The sequence below is a fragment of the Amblyomma mixtum genome, chromosome 5 (assembly GCF_055824585.1).
Source record: "Amblyomma mixtum isolate Tamu chromosome 5, ASM5582458v1, whole genome shotgun sequence".
Classification (NCBI taxonomy): Eukaryota; Metazoa; Arthropoda; class Arachnida; order Ixodida; family Ixodidae; genus Amblyomma; species Amblyomma mixtum.
The window spans coordinates 129,876,604-129,895,375 of NC_143016.1; the positions used below are offsets into that span (position 1 = coordinate 129,876,604).

At 47.9% G+C, this 18,772-nt stretch overlaps 1 protein-coding gene across 1 annotated transcript in view; it reads left to right on the forward strand.

The window, feature by feature from the left end:
• Positions 1-3,695: 3,695 nt before the first annotated feature.
• The window catches only part of LOC149343707 (uncharacterized), a 55,937-nt gene continuing 40,860 nt past the window's right edge, over positions 3,696-18,772 (forward strand). The window contains exon 1 of the mRNA XM_089546029.1: positions 3,696-4,538. Within this exon, the coding sequence (XP_089402155.1) occupies positions 3,812-4,538 (727 nt within the window). The 5' untranslated portion in view covers positions 3,696-3,811. The remainder of the gene's footprint in view (positions 4,539-18,772) is intronic.

An 18,772-nucleotide genomic window follows, 5' to 3' on the forward strand; every position in this document is an offset into this window, starting at 1 on the left:
AACGCTTTCGTGGCCACTGCCCATTTTTCGCTATGTTTGCGCGATTCATGTGCCCTCTCGCTTAAGATAGAAAATCAAGTTTAAAGTCCGCGGAAAGGGTAATGTATTTACTTTTCGGCAATAGGCGTCATTAGTAACAATTATTTTCGGTACTAGTGAGGTGAGCGAAAAAAACAGAATGCATAATACAATAGTTTTATTCGGTTTGCCAGCTCGCATGAAGTTTTTTTTTAATCTACTGCAGCGAAAATTGGGCTGCTTCTGGAGCGTTTAAATGGAATGTTCCGGTAAATAGCGAACACTTTCTGACTACAGTGAATAGTTATTTAGAACCGGCGCCCTGAAAACTTCGAAAATTTGCAAAAATAACGCATATTACTGGCTCAATAGCTTCCAGTCTGTCTGACAAAACGTAAGAATATTTGGCACAGTTGTGGTCGGGCATATTTTGGTAAGTGCGCAACAATACTTTGAACTGCAATAGGTAGTTCTTTAGTTTTCGTCGTTCAAAATTACAGGTCATGACGGAAACAATGACCCACAGAGGTCTGGGCCAAGGTGGTCTGGGAACCCAGAACCTAAACTCCTCTGGGTCTCGTTTTCGTGATGACGGGTGAATCTGGCCACTGAAAACTGAACAACTATACTAACTGCAGCTAAAAAAAAAAAAAAGAAGGGAAGTAATTACGATCCACAAATGTACCAAATATGCTTTTGTTTTCATTTATGCCGGAACCTATAACGAGTCTCTGATAAGCGTCGTTTTACTGGGAGAGCGTTAGTATTCCCACGTCGAAAAAAGTTGTCCGGTGTCGACGACCGTTTAAAGCCTCGCAGCCGGAGCGGCCGGAGCACGCATATGGAATGTGACGTCAGCTATATACGTAACGTAACCTTGTGACGTCATCACGACTTGTCCACTGTGACAAGTAACGACCTACCCAACAGGCTGTGAACAGACTGCCCACCGTAGCAGGTGGCAGTTAAATGAATGATTGGTGGCAACATGGGTCTCAAAAGCCCTACTACACATGGCCGTGCTCGAAACAGCCACCTGCCAGTGCAGTGGCGCATCGCTCAACCACTGTACCACTGCGCCAGGTCTGTTAAGGGGAATCGCAGCGATCTATGAATGCTGATTAGAGAATGACCAATTCCGCTTATATGGGCATTAACCCAATAACGTTAATGGCGTCACACCCTGAAGGCGGAGCTTCAATGTCCACTGCAGTTTTTGTTGTTTTATTTTGTCATTCTCACACCACTAGTTCTAGATAACTACCCAGTGGAGCCGAAAGCAGCCTCCATTTACCGGTATTAACATTTCATTTAAACGCTGCAGGATCAGGCCTCTTTTTGGTGCTTTAGCTTTCGGAAGAAAACTTCGCGCAGGCAGAGAAGTCGAACAAGGTAACAGCTCTAAGCACTCCATTGTTGCTCAATCCACCCGTACCAACAATTAGTATGGCCATTAAAAAAGCGTGCCGCTCAAAATTAAATACATTTCTCTTCCTGACGAGATAAACTTGTTTTTACATAATAACAGGCAGGGTCACAGCAATCACTCAAACACTGAAAAATACACCTATCATTTTTCTTTCCATACAGCTCTCCGTGCTGCCGTCAACTTTATTTAAAGCCTTTTCGCTGGCCTCAAAGCTTCAACGCCTTAAGTGAGTGCTTGAAAGATGCAACTGTTGTATACTTTCCTCTTGCAGCCAATAAGCTATGTGTAGCTGCGTTACATCTGTTGTAGCAGGACGCTTTTAATTTTTTATAGCTCTTGGAGTGTTTCGGTCAGAAAACTAATCTTAACGCACAAGGTTGGAGGGGTTGGGGCGTCGTCTCCACCGCCCCCCTTTCCTTCTCGCCCTGTGAGAGTCAAGGCGGCGCTGGAGGGTTCCACATGGAAACTGATATTTAAATTTCGGATCGTTCACATAAGTTCACTGTTCAGTTCTCTCCTTTCACTTCCATCTACTAAGACTTGAGTTAACTGTTCAGTTAAATCCTTGCACTCTTATCAGAATCGGCCTGGATTTAAAGCCGTAAGCGTCTCTGTGTGGATCACTCCAGAATGACTTCTCCATTCTACCTTTCTAAAGCAAGCCCCGAGAACGCGGATACTGAGCCCGCGCCTTATTAGCACCGTATATAACCGCTACACCGCAGTAACGAAAGAAAGAAAGAAAGAAAGAAAGGAAGAAAGAAGGAAAGAAAGGAAGAAAGAAAGAGAGAAAGAAAGAATGAAGGAAAGAAAGAAAGAGAGAAAGAAAGAAAGAAAGAAAGAAAGAAAGAAAGAAAGAAAGAAAGAAAGAGAGAGAAGGAAGGAAGAAAGAAAGAAGGCAAGAAAGAAAGAAAGAAGGAAAGAAAGAAAGAAATGACTGTAAACAGATAATGACATTTGCCACATATGGGAGATGGCGCCGAAAATTTTTTTGTACCTTAGCCGTGGTAGTTTTTTTTATTTAATAAGTAACATCAGCCGCGCCGCGCATTTTTGCCCATTCATTGAACTGAACAGACTTTTGTAGAGATCAACTGTTTAAACTGAACCGTTCTCATGACAACAGGTTTTGCCTGGTTTTATTTTCTCCTTCGTTTCTTTTTCTTTTTTTTTGTGCTAGGAAAAAAAATTTAGGGAAAATTAATAAAAGAAAACCCATGTGACAACAAACAAAGCGGACGCTGCCGTCTCAAACTCAAACCGAAACGATTCAGTCGGCCTCATCGCTGGCCTGCTCTCACAGATGATGCTTTCGGTTAGTGTCGAGACTGAGTGAAGCGCTGGCACCTGCTGACGCATATGGAGATGAACCAATGGCACCCAGTCTCGCATTCGGGACACGTCGTTTACGAAATCTAAGAAATAAAGTTGTGTAACGAGGCCAATGTGAAAGCAATATTTTGTCTTGAAAAGCTCGCTTGAGATGAGGTAAGTGAGTTGTTTCGGCATCCGCTGGAGGCCGCTGCAATCGCTGTGCGCAGATGAATTATCACTAGTTTTTCTCTTTCTTTTACCGAAAATGAGAGCTAAGTGAAGCCTGTTTGAGCGAAAATGTTTCAGATTGGTGCTTCTAAGCCTATTCCGCAACATTTTCACACCACGACTTTAAATAAACGCACGATTGATTAATTAGTTAATTAGGCTGTTTATTGCAGCGCACAAAGAAAAACGATGCACACACACACGCGCGATTTTATAAAACAGATGGCTTCTTTTGATAGATCTATAGTGCCTAGTGTAGTGTTTTTGCGCAAAGTTCTTTTTTTATTCTCAAGTTCATTGCTCATCTCGGCCAACTTGCACAGTGTCTACTACTTGTCTACATCTTCGGGTTTCGTAAAATGCAACGACATGAACAGCGGTTTTTGTAACCTCTGTTTAGGTGATTTTAATTTTAAGATAATAAAACAAAAATTTTCACCAATTATATACAACGCTATTTTTTAAACAATTACCATCATATCACGAGCGTATGTTGACGCGATCATTTCAAGCAATAAATGCCGAAACAACCAAAATATTTTCTCCGTAAATAAGACTGGAAATATTTAATTCGAAAACAGCTTTGTTAGAAGCAGTTATGGGAACCGATTAAGGAGCAATGACCGTCAAATTCGGCGCCACTGCTCCGCTAACAGCTGACTCGCCATGCCTCAAAGCGAAACCGCCAGCCGAAGCGGCAGCGACATCGCGCTCGCCACAAACAAAACATGATCGGAGTCGAGCGCGAATGCGCATGAAAAGTGTATTTTTCATGTTGTGCGGGCTGAGGAGGACCTTCAGCGCCAGCCCGCATTGTGAATAATGAGCGCTCTGAATCTCTACCTAGAGGTAACCCGAAAAGTGTTCGAATCGGACCCCGAAGACCACGGTGCCTGGGCTGACATATATCGCCTGCTGTCCCTGCTTCGGCAGGCGCTAGCGTGTTGTGTGTGTTCCAGCCTACTCGTTGTCCCCATGTCGTCCACTTCTTCAAAGTGTCGGCACACAGTGTGCAAGATGTGTGTCGGCCAGACGATGCGGTTGAATTCGCCGTGTGCAGACTGCAACAGTAGTACCGCCGGTTTCACTGAGAACCTGCATCTCCGTATCGTGTTGCAGTGCTACAAGAAGATATGCCGATATTTGAGTGCTCCGAGCTTTCAGAGGAAGTGGGGGAGCTTAAATGGGGGTACGAACATCACTTTTAGGGACATTGTGGTCGAAGGGTCCCGCTTAGCGGATAACTATCGGCATGCAGAGCCCACCTCGACAAGCACACCATCAACCTCGTCGGCAGTGCCTTCCTTGGCAGCTTCATCATCGTTTTCTTCCTCATTAGCCTCAGCAGGTGTTGCAGCATCATCAACAACAGTACCACCTCAAGCAGCACGTGTTGTGAATCGGACATCAGCCGTGGCAGCGGCCGCAGTGACAAAAAGTGTCAATGGTGACAGGACGCGTCGCGTCGCGCTACTCAACGGAGATGTGATGGCACTAGCGCACGACCGTGCTAATTCTGCGCCGTACAAGTTGATAAAAGTACCTCCAGGTAGGTGTTTTGGTATCGAACCAACCTGTTTGGTTTACCAGTGCTCACAAATGCGCGTACGGAGAGAGCTTAGCATTCATTCCCGCGTGCAGTTTCGCAGCAGGTATCGCTGTTCATTGACAGTAATCTTGCACGCATTCGTGTCTGCCGCCTTTGCTAGAAACGCAGACACACTTGTGCATGAACTGAGGTGCAGTTGCGACCGTTAAACTGAGCTGTTGTCGCATTGTGAGTTTTGACTGAGGTTCAGCAACTCGTGTAGTTGTAACGGTTTTCCCCGTTTCCAGTTGACAGACTGACGAGCATTGCGTGCATGCGTTTCCCTGCACCTGCATGCTTGGGGAGCCACCACGTTGTTTATTTTTAATCGCTTTGGAGTTCATGCAGGTTTGCGTGTAGTTTACGGTGGTGGGAGACAAATAGTTTGAATAGTACTGCCCCCGCTGTTTCCAGGGCTGGCTGGTTTGAGTGCCTAAGCTTTCGCGTCCTCTCGTACGGCGGCGCGGGTTACTGCCCCGCGCTTTGCGCGTTTACTGAACTTGTCGCCAGATGGCGCAACCATCACGTGTGGCGGGTTGTTTAAATTGTGCAGTGCTTGTCGCTGCAATGTGGATCGTACCGCACTGAAGAGTGTAATCAAGTGCGATACTTCGAGTAGTAGGCACTAACGGACACGCTTTGTATGGATTACTCTCGTTATGGTGGTTACTTCACTCTTGCAAATCAAAATAGAATCTCGATTGATGTGCTGCGAAAACAATGCTTTGGCTTTATTTTGGTACTTCGCTGTGGACGTTTTGTACTTTCTGACCAGCGCTTAAAGCTACACGTCGCATTTTGCGCATATAACGGGCACCTCTGATGGGGTTCATTTTGCCGGTTATCCGACTCGGTGACAACTTGAGTGTTGTGTGCGCACACGCTAGTGTGGTTGTTGCGTGCTTCGCACAAGCAGCGTGGCATTGCATTCAGTGCGAAGTGACCTGTGAAGACACGGGTCTTCGCTCCTGGTTGTTGTTATTGTTGTCCTCTGTTGGAGTGGTACACACCCAGAGGAGGGTTTGGCCAAGGTGCCTCGCACATTCAAAGAGTTGTGAAACATTGACTCATTTAAGGTAGACGTGGTTGAATTTTGTGTTAAAGAAAATAATTTTAAAAATCATAAATAACAAAGGAGTGTTCCCGACGCAATCGCGAAGTTATGAAAATAATCGCACACTGATTTAGGACACATGTCCTGGCACTTGCCCCAAAGGAGAGAAGAACCAGAATAGAAAGAGGAAGCCCTAAATCGAGCCAGGGGAATCTGCAGATAAGCTTTTCGCATTGAAGCAAATTGCCAACAGGAGAAGAGAAAGTGATCAAGTGATTCAATTTCGCCACATGGTTCATAATAGTTCGACAGAGAGAACCCCGATCGGCACAAATAAAATTTTAGTTGCGGTATTCTGCACCGCGAAAGTGTCATGAACACCTTGAATTGCGGTGAACTGCACAAGCGCGCACTCTAAGGGAATGCCAAATGCTGAAAATCCGCTGTAGCAAGTAGAGGCTCGTGACGCAAGGAGTGAGGTTGCAAGAAACATTGAAAGTGGGTTGCCAAATGCACAGTGTTTGAAATGAATGGTACCACAGATCCACAAAGGACAGACTTAGCAAAAAAATCTGCCATCACATTATCATCAGTGCACTCGCGCAGTGCCCTGCGAAGCTGATCTGTTCGCGCCGGCGCGAGTTCGACTCCCAGTCGTGGGTATTTTATTTCTTTTTACCTTAACATTGCGTCGCCGTTGCTAGACAACGGCACATGGAAGATCTAGACAATATTCTTGGTCTGTGTTGGTAACCGTATGAAGGTTTTTGCACTAAAACCGCTGCAGCTTTTCTACGGCGTTTTCAGTGGGAACTGCAGTGTGATGTGTCCCACGTTGTTGGGTCATGCTGGGCGAAACAAGGGAACAGGCGTGACTGATGGCGCCCTCTTTTCCCTACGAACGAAGCTTGGATGGCTTTCTTGCACTGTCATGCGTTATTTAAAGGTAAACTGTGTCGTTCTTTGAGAATTCCGCGATATTCAAGGATTACAATTTATATTGGCTGCAGGTAAAGCATGCGAAATTTTTTAAAGCTACCATTTCAAATGGTGGCGTAATCGACGAATAAATTTTAGGAGAAAATTTAGGCTTCTCCTCACAGCACTATGGAAGTGCGGAGAAACTCGGTTTGACGTCATGGACGGTGTGGAACGTCGTTCCATGATGTCATGGACGTTCGCCGCGCGTTGCTTTCAGTGGAGGTGGTTCTCTTCCTTCGAAGCAGGCGTTTATGCGTTGGAAATGTACCGGTACCGTAGATGGCGTCATTATGCGCCCGCCACTTGGCGCTCTGCGCTGCGGAGAATCGTAAAGGACGTCGCGATTTTATTCGGCGATTGCGTTAGCAATTCAAATGCTAGCCCAAAAGGACTTCTCGTGCTTTACGTGCAAGATTTACACTTTCGAACCCTTTAAACCCGTCGAATCCTAAAGCCTGTGCAGTTCTCCTTTAAAGGGACACTGAGGAGACATTGAAGTTGGCCTGCTTCGATGGATCACCGCGTTCTGACGCCAAAGACTCCACTTTCACCGAAAACGGAGCTTCTGTAAGCCAGGAGAGGCCAAAAAATTAAATACAGGTGTCGCCACCACAGACTGTTGCAGCAAATAAACTGCGAGCGCCGCAAAGATTTTAGACGTGGATCTCTGAGGCTGGGATACCCCGTCATTCAATTTCAAAACGGTGATCACGGAGTCGTTTATGGTGTAGACGTCACGAGTTTGAATCGAGTGGCGGGAAAATTTTCTGATCAGTAAATGCGTTCTTTGCTGCCGAGCAAATGTTAAGCAGAGCCAAATAATGCAAACAATCGATTTTTACTAAAAAAAATTGCTGGCGGTTTAGCATTGCTAACCAAGAAATATGGTGCGAAAGCGGGTTTTCGCAGGTGGACACCAACGCCGCGTACTTGAAAGCGCGATTGAAAGGGCGTCTCCTTTCCGTTCGTGACTTACAGACAGATGGTTTGGATTTGTATATGGGGTTTAACGTCCCTAAGCGATTCAGGCTGTGAGAGACGCCGAAGTGGAGGGCTGCGAAAAATTTCGAACACCTGGGTTTCTTTGACTTGCACTGACACCGCACAGTACACGGGCCTCTATAGCATTTTGCCTTCATATAAATGCGACCGCCGCGACCGGGGTCGAACCCGCGTCTTTCGGGTCGGCAGCCGAACGCCGTAACCACTGTCTCACCGCGGCAGCCGAACGCCGTAACCACTGTCGCACCGCGGCGGCTGCGCACAGATGGAAGCTGATGATTGATAAAGCCGACTACGGGCACTGCACAGCGTGAGAGTGTGTGGCAGTTTAACAAGAAGCGTGACCGGCTGCGGTGATAACGTAGTGCTCTCGTGCAGTGGCCAGCGAGGCTGATCTGTTTGCGCCTCCGCGGGTTCGAAACCCAGTCGTGGCATTATTTTATTTCTTCAGGTTGGCCATGGTCACCCTCATTCAAAATATCGTTTAATTCCCGCAATTTCTCGCATCACGTGACCTGCATTTTCCAGGTTTTGAAGCCAGTAGTGTTTCCGGACTTAAAACGAGATCGGTGCAGTTGTCCTGAGTGCCCCTTTAAGACTGCTTGAGTAACGAGTGTGCAGGATGACTTGGTTACGAGAAAGTATCGCGTCTCGAATACTCCCGTAATGGATTTTTTTTTTTTTTCTGAATCTTCGCCGAAATCTGTTGCATGAGAGCAGAGAAGAAATGCCGAAAGTTGTCCGCTAGCGCATGCATTCTGGACTTCTCCTTCACGTTTCGTTGGTCGCTTCGAGCGCTCTCCGAGCTGCGATTTGCAGCCGCCGCGGAAGATTCTTCACCAGTTAAAGTCATCATGGAGATGCCCGAAATCCTACGCGTTTTACTTCACTACTGTGCCTTGAATTTCTCGGACGGTGTGGGGCGCTGATACGCGCCGGATCGCCTTGTCTGAAAAGGGCTTGTCTTTTTTATTTAGTGGTTACCTATTCGTAAAAGTCATCCTCAACAGATTACCGCGTCCTAATGACAAATAGGCTACTTTGAATGAAATCGGGTGCCTTTATAGATAGAAAAGTTAATACTAAAAATGCCGCAGCCACTGGCCGTTTTTGCAAGCGCAGTGGTGTCACTTGAGAGTTATTATATATGGGAAAGTCAGTACATGCAGAAGTTATCAAGGAAGATAATGCAATAACCCGCATGAAAATCCACGAAGCCATTGTCATGCTCTGCTTACTGCCAGCAGGGCAGTTAAATAAAAAAAAGAAACACTTTCGAGGAAACTGACATGTTCACGGAGATTTCAGCCAGTTTTTTTGCTACCTGGGGTCGCAAAAACATTTTTCAAAGTCAGTTCTGGGCTATTTTCGGGATATAACTAAATACACCTTATAGACACGAAATCTGGTGTTTTCTAAAAATCGATTTTTTTTTTCGAGATTTTCATGATTTGAAAGCCGCGTCCCCCCTTAAGGAAATAAGGCGGCAGTCTTGGTTTTTCGTTGAAATAATACGTAGTCATTGCTATGAGTAGACCACCTCGTGGAATTTGACTGGACCTGCTAAATTTGTAGTTTAAATTTTAATGCGTTAGCATTACAACCCCACCGTGAAGAAATCATGATGAACGATTTACGACGTTAAACTAAATGCGATGAAGGTGCGCTAGCACAGTGGCACCTTGGCCCATTGCACCTTAGCACAATGGCCCGCGGTTGTGGGTTCTCTGCTGCGTGCAGAAGTGCATCGTTTGGCTCACGACGAGCGAAGGTGGTAATCTCTCCTCTGAAGGTGTTTCAGAGCCCCTTTAAGGATTCTTGTTGGAATATTCTTGGGCGGGTCAGTATTCGCCGCCTTCGAGAACCGTTGCAGTGTCACTTTTGAGGCTTGCTACCTTCGTTGAGATTTTTTTTTTTTTCGGCTAAAGTGCAGGCAGGGTGGTATACCAACCTATCTTGACGACAGAAACCGAGCACATCCTCCATCTGATAGCAGTTATCACGGTGGTGGTGGTGATGATGATGATGTGACCTGTCCCGTGACAGGAAATAGAGCTATAGGCATGGAACGGCGGCACTCGAACTGCCAGTCACGAAAAACTGGTACGCAGCCAAAGACGTCTCATCGTTCGTTGCATAGTTGTACAGCGCGCGCGCGACGATCGTTTCTGGCGATTTCATTCGTCAACGCTGCAATCTTGTGCGGGCTGCTCTGCGCGAATGGTATACAGCGGTGTCGCAGCGCGCCGGTCTCCTAGTCTGAGCTGTCCGCGATTCCGCTCCCACCTGAATCTCTGCCTGCTGCGCGGTTACACTTCCCTTTCTTTTTGTTTTCCTCTGATACGTCAAACGATAGCCTTCGGCAGGGAGGGGGTGCAGACTGAGAACGCGGTGGCATTTACCGACGAGGTCCCGTTGCATCCTCTTCCGTTGCACGACCGGCGATGGCTCCTGCATTGGGCGAGAATGTGCGAGAGATTCGCGCGAAAGCAAGTCGGGCCCACTCCGCCTGCTTTACTTTTCCTTTTTGTCTCGGTGATTTCCTGGCGCCGAGTGGAAGGAATGCAGCCCGCGGCAGCAGATCGGGAGCATCTTGCGCGTAAAACGTTTCCTGTCTGTAGCTTTAACAGCCTTCCAGCGAAGAAAGCCGATACCTGCGAAGGGTTGACGGAGAAGCTGCAAAATTAAAAAAAAAACAATAATGTGTAAATTGTAATAAGTACAATGGCATAAACAAAAATCAACAAGACCACTAAGGCCTTGAAATTTTTTGTTTCCTTTTGTTGTTGTTTTTTACTAAGAAAGTAAACACCAATTCGCTTTCCGCTCCTAACTTTCAAAAGGAGCTTCCTTGATCGAGACTTGTCTTCGTGGAGCATCTGCCTCTTATTCTTGCCGTCTTTTAAAATGGCACATTCATGGACAAAAGTTTGCGGGATGCGGATTTGAGGGAAAAAGTTTATTTCAGCGCCGCCTCAGTACACAGGCAGTTCGTATTTTTATAGCAGATAGAGCACGCATATCTCCGTATGTTCCTGTGCGTTTCAGTGATCTGCAATGCTTGACTTCCCCGCATTAAATTTTTTCCTGCCAATACGCATCCCGCAGACTTTTGTCCCTGGCTGTACGTGAACTGTATACTTGCAGCCGTCGGCTGAGTACTGGGCGCTCAGACTAGGCACGCTCTTCTAGGCGCTGTACCACTCTTCGCGAATCCACTCTTCTTCCACCATATATGAAAGCAGATGTACGTGAGTCACCGGCGAGTGACGCTCGTAGTCCTATATGACCCGCGTACCGCACTGGCCAGAGGCCCTTTCAGCCAGAGTTAGTCACCATGGCGGAGGAAGCCTTTTGCGGCGCGTTCACATACGATGCGGTCTGTGCGAGCGTGGGCCTTCGCCAGACCTAAATGTTGGACGAATTCCTGTTCCCACCATATGACACATCGGTACACGGGACTCCGTCTGTAACGTCTGGACGGTACTGCAAAATCCTGAGCTTTGGTGACGCTGTCAACGACGGGCCCGTGCCCATAAGTTGGTCGGTTTGCGATAGATGGATTAATCCAAATTACCGGCCATTCACGGATCGTTCTCACAGCACGAGCGTCGCTGTCGCGAAGCAGCGTAGCTCCTTTACACAGTTTCCCGCGAAAACTTCTCAGCTCCTGCACTTTTCTCCGGGGTAAACATGAGGGCATGCTGCTGAAAGCGCTAGACGTGCAATATATGAGTCTTCGCCTCTGTACGCGGCCGCCTTGTGAGGTCGTTTGGGGTGCTCCTCACGCGACTGCTGCTGAGAGCGGGAAAGAGAACGGGAGGGGGCACCGAGGAGGAGAGATACGAGAGAGCACCAAAGCAAAGGGATTGTTTGGGATAGAAGTACTGCTAATAGCCGCGGAAGGCGGTACCTGAAGGTGGGCTCACACGACGGATTAGGTCACGGCCGAATCCGTGACGTCACGCCAAGTCAGGGGGCCGTCCGAGTGATGGACTCAGTAACTCAGTCACACGGCGGATGAAAACAGCAGATCCCAATGCGAAAAAAGCGCCCTCCCTTTTCCGTCCGCGGACATGAGAGTCTATTTAGAGCTTGTAGGCCTGAATCCGTGCCGTCGTGTCAAGTTATGCGAGGTTCATCCTCGAGATCTGGGATTCGGTGTGCCGTGGGCAGATCGATCTGATGAGAAGCGAAGACGGTGGTAGCGTCATCGGGGCTGCCGCGGCTGCTGCGTTGCTTCACAGATCGCTCGGCGTGAGGAAGACCGTTGTACTCACTGCATGTACGCATGCGCAACCAGTTGCTTCTTTTCTTTCTTTAAATTTTGAGTTAAAGGTGCAGTGAAGAGGAATCTGAACTCGTCTTTTTGCCGCGGGAACTCGATCTACACGTTCCGAGCATTCTTAAAAACTTCGATGCATTGCCCTGTGTGGCCGATTTCCCTAATTAAATCGAATTAACGTCCGGCTCCCGCCTTTGTTTTTTTTTTTTAAATTCTCCCCGTACGGTGGGCGGAGTTGACCAACGCGTGGAGTGCCTTTCACCCAGTCCCGTGCCGGCTTGCCGCTCTGCCATCGGCGGAGTAATACGTAGTAATCCAGCAAATAGTCCGCGCGTATTTTTGTTTCTGCGGGCTTATTTTGCGGCTATTTTATCTGCGAATGAAACTATTCACGGAAACCTAAAAAACAAAATAAAGCGAAAGCAAAGCGTCCACGGAGCTGGCTGAGAGGCACTCCACGCGTTGGTCGACTCCGCCCACCGTACGGGGAGAATTCAAAAAATAAAGGCGGGAGCCGGACGTTAATACGATTTAATTAGGGAAATCGGCCACACAGGGCAATGAGTCGACGTTTCTAAGAATGCTCGGAACGTGTAGATCGAGTTCCCGCGGCAAAAAGACGAGTTCAGATTCCTCTTCAGTGCACCTTTAACCTTGTAACGCCCGGCGTATCGCGGTACAGATTGTATGCAAGCCAGTCCATTTTGTTCCTGCTCGCAAAAAAGAAAACCGTCTGGTCATCGCAGTGTTACTGGAAACTGCATTTTTAAACATACTTCTCAGATCGGAATGTAAGCGTCAATTGCCAGAGAAGGCGTAGTACAAGATCTTTCACTTCAGAAGGCGACCATCCCGGCGAAACTGCGAAAGACTTCAGTGCACGATAGAATTACTTTGAATGTTGTTATTTATTTGTTTCATTATTCTTCTGTATATAGGGGAAACCCCCCCGTAAGTTGTTGTAAATAGATCTCTTTTGTAGCCATATGGCTGCGCTTAAGTGGATGCAAATGAGTATTTACTCCGTTGTTATGATTTGTTTTGTGCTCTTTAGTATGCGTGCGCAGTTTTGTCGTCTTCAGGCTTTCAGAAATCAGCCTAATTTGCCCATTTTAGCAGTATATCATTTGTTTCAATAAATCCTCCAGGGTCTTGCATTTTTGCACTGTCGGGGTCGGTAACGTCCCAGAGTTAAAATTTCAAACATTCTGTCCCCCATCTTTGTCCCTTGGCCGTTTGGAGTCTGCATGCTAGCCTGTCGGCGTGATGCGCCGACAGTGGGCGGGAGTCGGCACGGCCACGTTTCCTGCGGGTGCACAAAAAGCCTTTAGGGACACGGGAAAGAAGGAAAGGGATCACGCACGCATACCTGCCACCTGGGCTCAGGGTCTCTAGGGGTGTGTCACGTACGGTTTTTGTCGGCACAGCAGGTTGGCGCAAAGGCTCCCGGCGGTCACGGCATTGAAAGAACGCGTAGCTCAAGGTCCTGGCCCTCGGTCCTCCCAAGACACCGGTCGCGGCTCCTTTCCAGCGGTCCTGCTGCCACCAGCCCCGCCATCAGCACGCGTTGGCGTGTGGCGCTCGAGCGGCGCTCGAGACGCACTCATTCATTGTTGTCTTCTTGTCTCTTTTTTTTTTTTGCTTTTATTTATTTTGCTTCGGACGCGTCGTCCGTGGGGCGTCAAGATCACCCCCACGGCGCATCACGCGCCGTTTACTCTAAGTCAGATTTTTGAAAGTGGACGGTGTTTGTTCATTTATATATGTTTTTTCGTTTCTATTTTTATTTCCTTTCCCGGGAGCTCCGTGGGGTGTCAAGATCACCCCCACGGCACACGTTTAATCTGTCAGATTTTTGAAGGTGGACGTTGTTTAGTTATTTATATATGTTTGTTTTTATTTTTATTTCCTTTCCCGGGAGCTCCCCACGGTACACATTTAATCTAAGTAAGATTTTTGAAGGTGGACGTTGTTTAGTTATTTATATATGTTTGTTTTTATTTTCATTTCCTTCCCCGGGCGCGGAAGGGATGCGCGCCGACATAAGGCTAATCCATATTCACTTTGCCATACGAGTGCGCGTATATGTTGGACCACTTCCTTTCAGCACATTCGGCAGAAGTCGTCCGAAGTTGTCTCCAGCTAGAGGTGGTCTTACTGTCGTATTCTCTTTCAGCTAATTTGGGCCGCAAGTTGCGGTGGGCCGTCAAAGACGAATGAAATTAGATAGACGGCGGTGCCGTGTGGCACCAGAGTTCCATATGTTCGTTCCATTTTTCAAACTGTTCTATCTTATAAAAACCTTCGTTTTTTTCACTGAGAGTCGTCGCCTTGTCATTACAACACGGTAATAATGGGCCAGTGTCCCGCTCACCTCGCCACGCAGGCCGCATTGGCGAACTTTTGCCTCCCACGGGCGAGTGTGTGCGAAACAGGTGAGAAGACGAGAAAGGTGAAGAACGGAGCGCGTCCCCTTCGTATAACGCCTGTCCAAACGCTTCCAACGAGAAGAAGTTGGTAGACTGCTACCGCTGGATTTGCGCGAAGAGTACGTCCAGCCGCTGGCTTGCAAGTACACGGTAAGCAACCGGCTCGTGCCAAAGAAGACCCCTGAATTACAAGCCAACGTGAGTTTGTCCTCACTGTCCCTTTAATGCTATGTGGTGCTGGCAGGGACTTATTATTTTTCAATCTTTTTAGGTTGCCCCAACCTAATATATGTCCCTTTAATGTATTGTTATGAGGCTAACAAAAAGGGTTCAGCTTTAGTTAAGGGCAACGCAGCGAGCTATGGAAAGAGAAATGGTAGGTGTGACGTTAAGAGATCGGAAGCGGCCGGAGTAGGCGAGGGAACAAATGCTGGTTAATTACACCCTATTCGAAATAAAAGCGGGCTTGGGCATTGCACGTAATGCGAAGAAAAGATAACCGATGGTCCTTATTAAAGGTAACGGAGTGGATTCCAAGAGAACGCAAGCGTAGCAGGGGGCGGCAGAAAGTTAGGTGGGCGGATGAGATTAAGAAATTAGCGGGAAAACGGTGGCCGCAACTGGCAAAGGACAGGGTTAATTGGAGAGACATGGGAGAGGCCCTTTGCCTTGCAGTGGGCGTAGTCAGGCTGATGGTGATATGAGGTTTGCCTGGCAACCTATTCCAAATTGGGGGGGGGGTATATGCTTTATGATACGCGCATACTCGAGAGAGTTTACAGGACATCGATGGTCTGAGCCGCGGGAGCAACGGGTTCGTCGTGCTTAGTACATCCAGGGATGGCTTGCTTAGCAGCTGTCGCACTGTATCAATCACGGAGCACGGTTCTCACAACGCTTGTACTTTGGGAGTGATGTGTGATATCATCTTGCCCCTCTGGCGGATGTTCGAGTGACATGTGACGTCGAGTTAAGAAGAAAAAAAAAACAGTGATCCCCACGTGGCCTCCAAGTAAGCAAGTTCCGTTTGTCGCCTTCTTGAGCCCGTTGTGCCATCCATCTGGCGGTGCAGGCAGGGTGCTTTTATTTTTATTTCTTTTTAGAAGCCCCTTTTTTAACATATGTCGCCTTCTTGCACCCGCTGTACTTATGTGGAGCGGGGAGTCTTCCTTTATCGGACACATCTACTATCTGTCGCCTCCTTCTTGCACGTGCTAATTAGGCGTTCTGCGACGCGGCGCGCCCTTCGGCCACCTTTTCGGAAGTATCGCTTGGCTGAGTTCTCGCCATTAGACGCTTTAAGCTTACCGGAGACGTACGCCCGTTTACTGGACGCCTAAGAATGCGAAACAGCAGTATACGTGGACATCGGGGCCTATGTCGAGCCGGGCAGCGGAACCACCGGCCATAGCCGTCACCATCAAGACCAACAGGGGAAGTCATCGCACGTAGTGACGGACCCCCAACAAGCCTGCAGGGACTACCTTTGTTGGAAAACCCCATGGAAGGGCGATCACACTATTAAGTACACTCTCACACTCACACAGAATAACATGGACACCTGGTCACGAAGGCCCAGCTCAAAACGAGGTAGCGAATGATCTAGCCCGAGCTCTCGCAGACCGGACGGATCCCCATCCCTACCCCACCCCCCCTCATAGGACCGTATAGTGACAGGCTAGAACACCTTAGGCTAGAAAGAAGATTTCTCACCGCCACACAAACGACTGTCCTCCTCGGATGCCATTGACTGGAGGAGAATACAAACACATACATATCCAAGTCTTCACATTTTACACAAGACCAGACCCACAGTATACCCAAGTTACTGTACTTACAAGCCCCACTCTATCCCGTACATCTTGGGAATGCTAGGACAAACGGGACAAAGAGTTAATAGTGCCACACCCGACACACGAGCAGTGGGAAGAGGCCCTGCCTGACCAGCGACAACCTGGACCAGCAAGCATGGATCATCCAGCTAGCCCGCAAGTCAGCTGGCGCCAGCCGAGCCCTGGACTAGGGGCACCAACCATCCGACTCCTGCGAGTTAGTCTACTCTAATTAAAAGTTTTCACTGTCTCTAGCTTATGTTTAGCGTAGCGACAGCAGCGCCGCATGTTTCCCCTGGTGGGGAGAGTTAAAGCTGCCGGTCGCGACCTGGACGAGCTGGAATGATTTTGGTCGCGCGGAACTTTCTTCGCGTGACTACTTCGTCTTCGTGAAAAGGTAACATTAATATTATGTTTAAGAGACACGAAAAGCCGAAAACCGCCGACGAAATTCTACCCTTTCCCAGGTGAGTGGAATGCAGGAGCGGGTGGAGAGGGGGCCCCGCAGAGTCAAGAGTGTTGCTTGCACCGTCGTATCTGCCGATCTTTTCTTCGTATCGGGTAGCAGAGCCATGACTCTTAGATATATATCTATCTCGGAGACTGACTAACACAGAGGCAGGCTTGGGTTTTGGAGCATAATCGCGTGCAGAAATAATGAAGATCCTTGTTAACGTTTTCGTGTGCGTGTGCTATGGTAGTTTAGCCAGGTTTAACTGGTGGGGCAGTATCGTTTGGCATTGGGGAACCTCACATCGTTTCCGAGTTTGACTTGCCGGTGCTACACCTAGCGCCGCTAGCACCAGTTGGCTGTCCATGTGGTAATGCCTGCGCTAAGTGAAGCGACTTAGCTGATTTGTGCGAAGGTGCCTTTGTGGAAGGCAGCCGCGTTTTTTTTTTTTTTCCCCCTATTCGAGAAGTGTGCCATGAGGCATAAGTTGAGAATGAGGGAATGGAACCCAGGAGATGTTAAATGAAGGATTGAAGTCCAGTTTCGCGTTTAATACTGGCTCAGTGCTTGCTCTGCAGTTGTGCGTGACGATGCTAAGTATGCCGGGGGAGGGGGTTAATTACCGTTCAAATTCGCGCGTTTGCTACAGTTCGGACCAGCATTCGCAAGTTTCGAAACGACAGCATTTATTTATTTCCAATCCATTAAAGACCGTAGGGTACGAGGTTTTTCCATGAGGGATGGCCTGAAAGCAAGTTAAGACAAATTCGCGCGTTTGCCACAGTTCGGACCAGCATTCGCAAGTTTCGAAACGACAGCATTTATTTATTTCCAATCCATTAAAGACCGTAGGGTACGAGGTTTTTCCATGAGGGATGACCTGAAAGCAAGTTAAGAGAAAATTTGATCCATGGCGGCATTGAAATTGGCAGGATTAAAGTGACTGGTGCCGTTCGCAGGAAGATAGTTCCAGTCGGTAACAACACAGGAAAAAAAAAGGGGGGGGGGGGGGGGGTTGAGGTGCGTCATCGTTCGGGCATGTGGCGAATGAACGGCCAAGCGAGGCGGCCTCGGAACGTAATCAGTCTTTTGCCAGCTCCTCATCCAGTCTGCCGAAGAGGAGTATTCTAGTATTCCTTCAATTTATAACGAAAGCCATGATAGGTTTCAAAATTTTCGCGAAGTGTGGAAATCCCCTGCCTAGATGAACATTCAGGTGAAACGCGCAGACAGGAATAGAGCGGAGTTGGTGGTTCGAAGCGCGCTGATTTTCTTGACCTTTGACTGGTCGTTGACCTTGACCTAGTGTGCTTTCATCGAGCGGCCGTGACTTGACGAGCAACGTCGTACTCGACTGGTCGAAATACGGCGCACGTGATGCGTTCGAATGGATCTTCCGAGCGCTCTCCTCCGTCACAGGGCCTGGGCTGACGACCAGTACAGATTAAGCCCCTTAAACTTAGTAAACTTTACGAAGTTTGAGGGATATTAGCGCAGATAACGGTGCTTCGGCAACACGCAGCCAATCCAGACGGCCCTAGCATGCATGTCCTAGTTCATCGCTTTCGCCGCGTGGCGCTAAAGAAAAAAAAGCTGAGCATGGGGGCAATTGCTACCACCCCGTTTCAAAGGGAGCGCTCCTATCCATCCATCCATGGGACAAATGGCCTCATCCACTATTATAATTTAAAACATTATAATTCATAATAAAATTCCAATTTATAATTTTATTATAAGATAGCACTTATATCATGAATGCCCATAGTTACATTCATTGAGCTCGGCGCCGATGTAAAAGAAAGAGGCCGGGTGAGGGTCGCTCGCTTGCAAAAGCGCGTTCAGCGCAAAACAAAAGCGCTATCTCGATAATGAAAAACGACAGCGATCTAACGCGCGAATGCATGCGCAATGAACCTTTCGCTTTTCTTTTGCTGGGGACAAAAAGTTATTATGGCTGTTTTCGTTAGTAATTTTGAAGTGATTAAAGCCGTGTAGGCCCGCAATATAGGACGATGATGATAACAGCGGACGGTTTTTTTCCTCCATGGTTTCCGCAGTCAACGCAAAGAGTCATGGGAAAATCGTCTGCTAGCTACTTCCGGTTCCCAATTGTTCAACTGATTGCATGTTTCGCCCTATTCACCGCGTAAGTTGACATCGT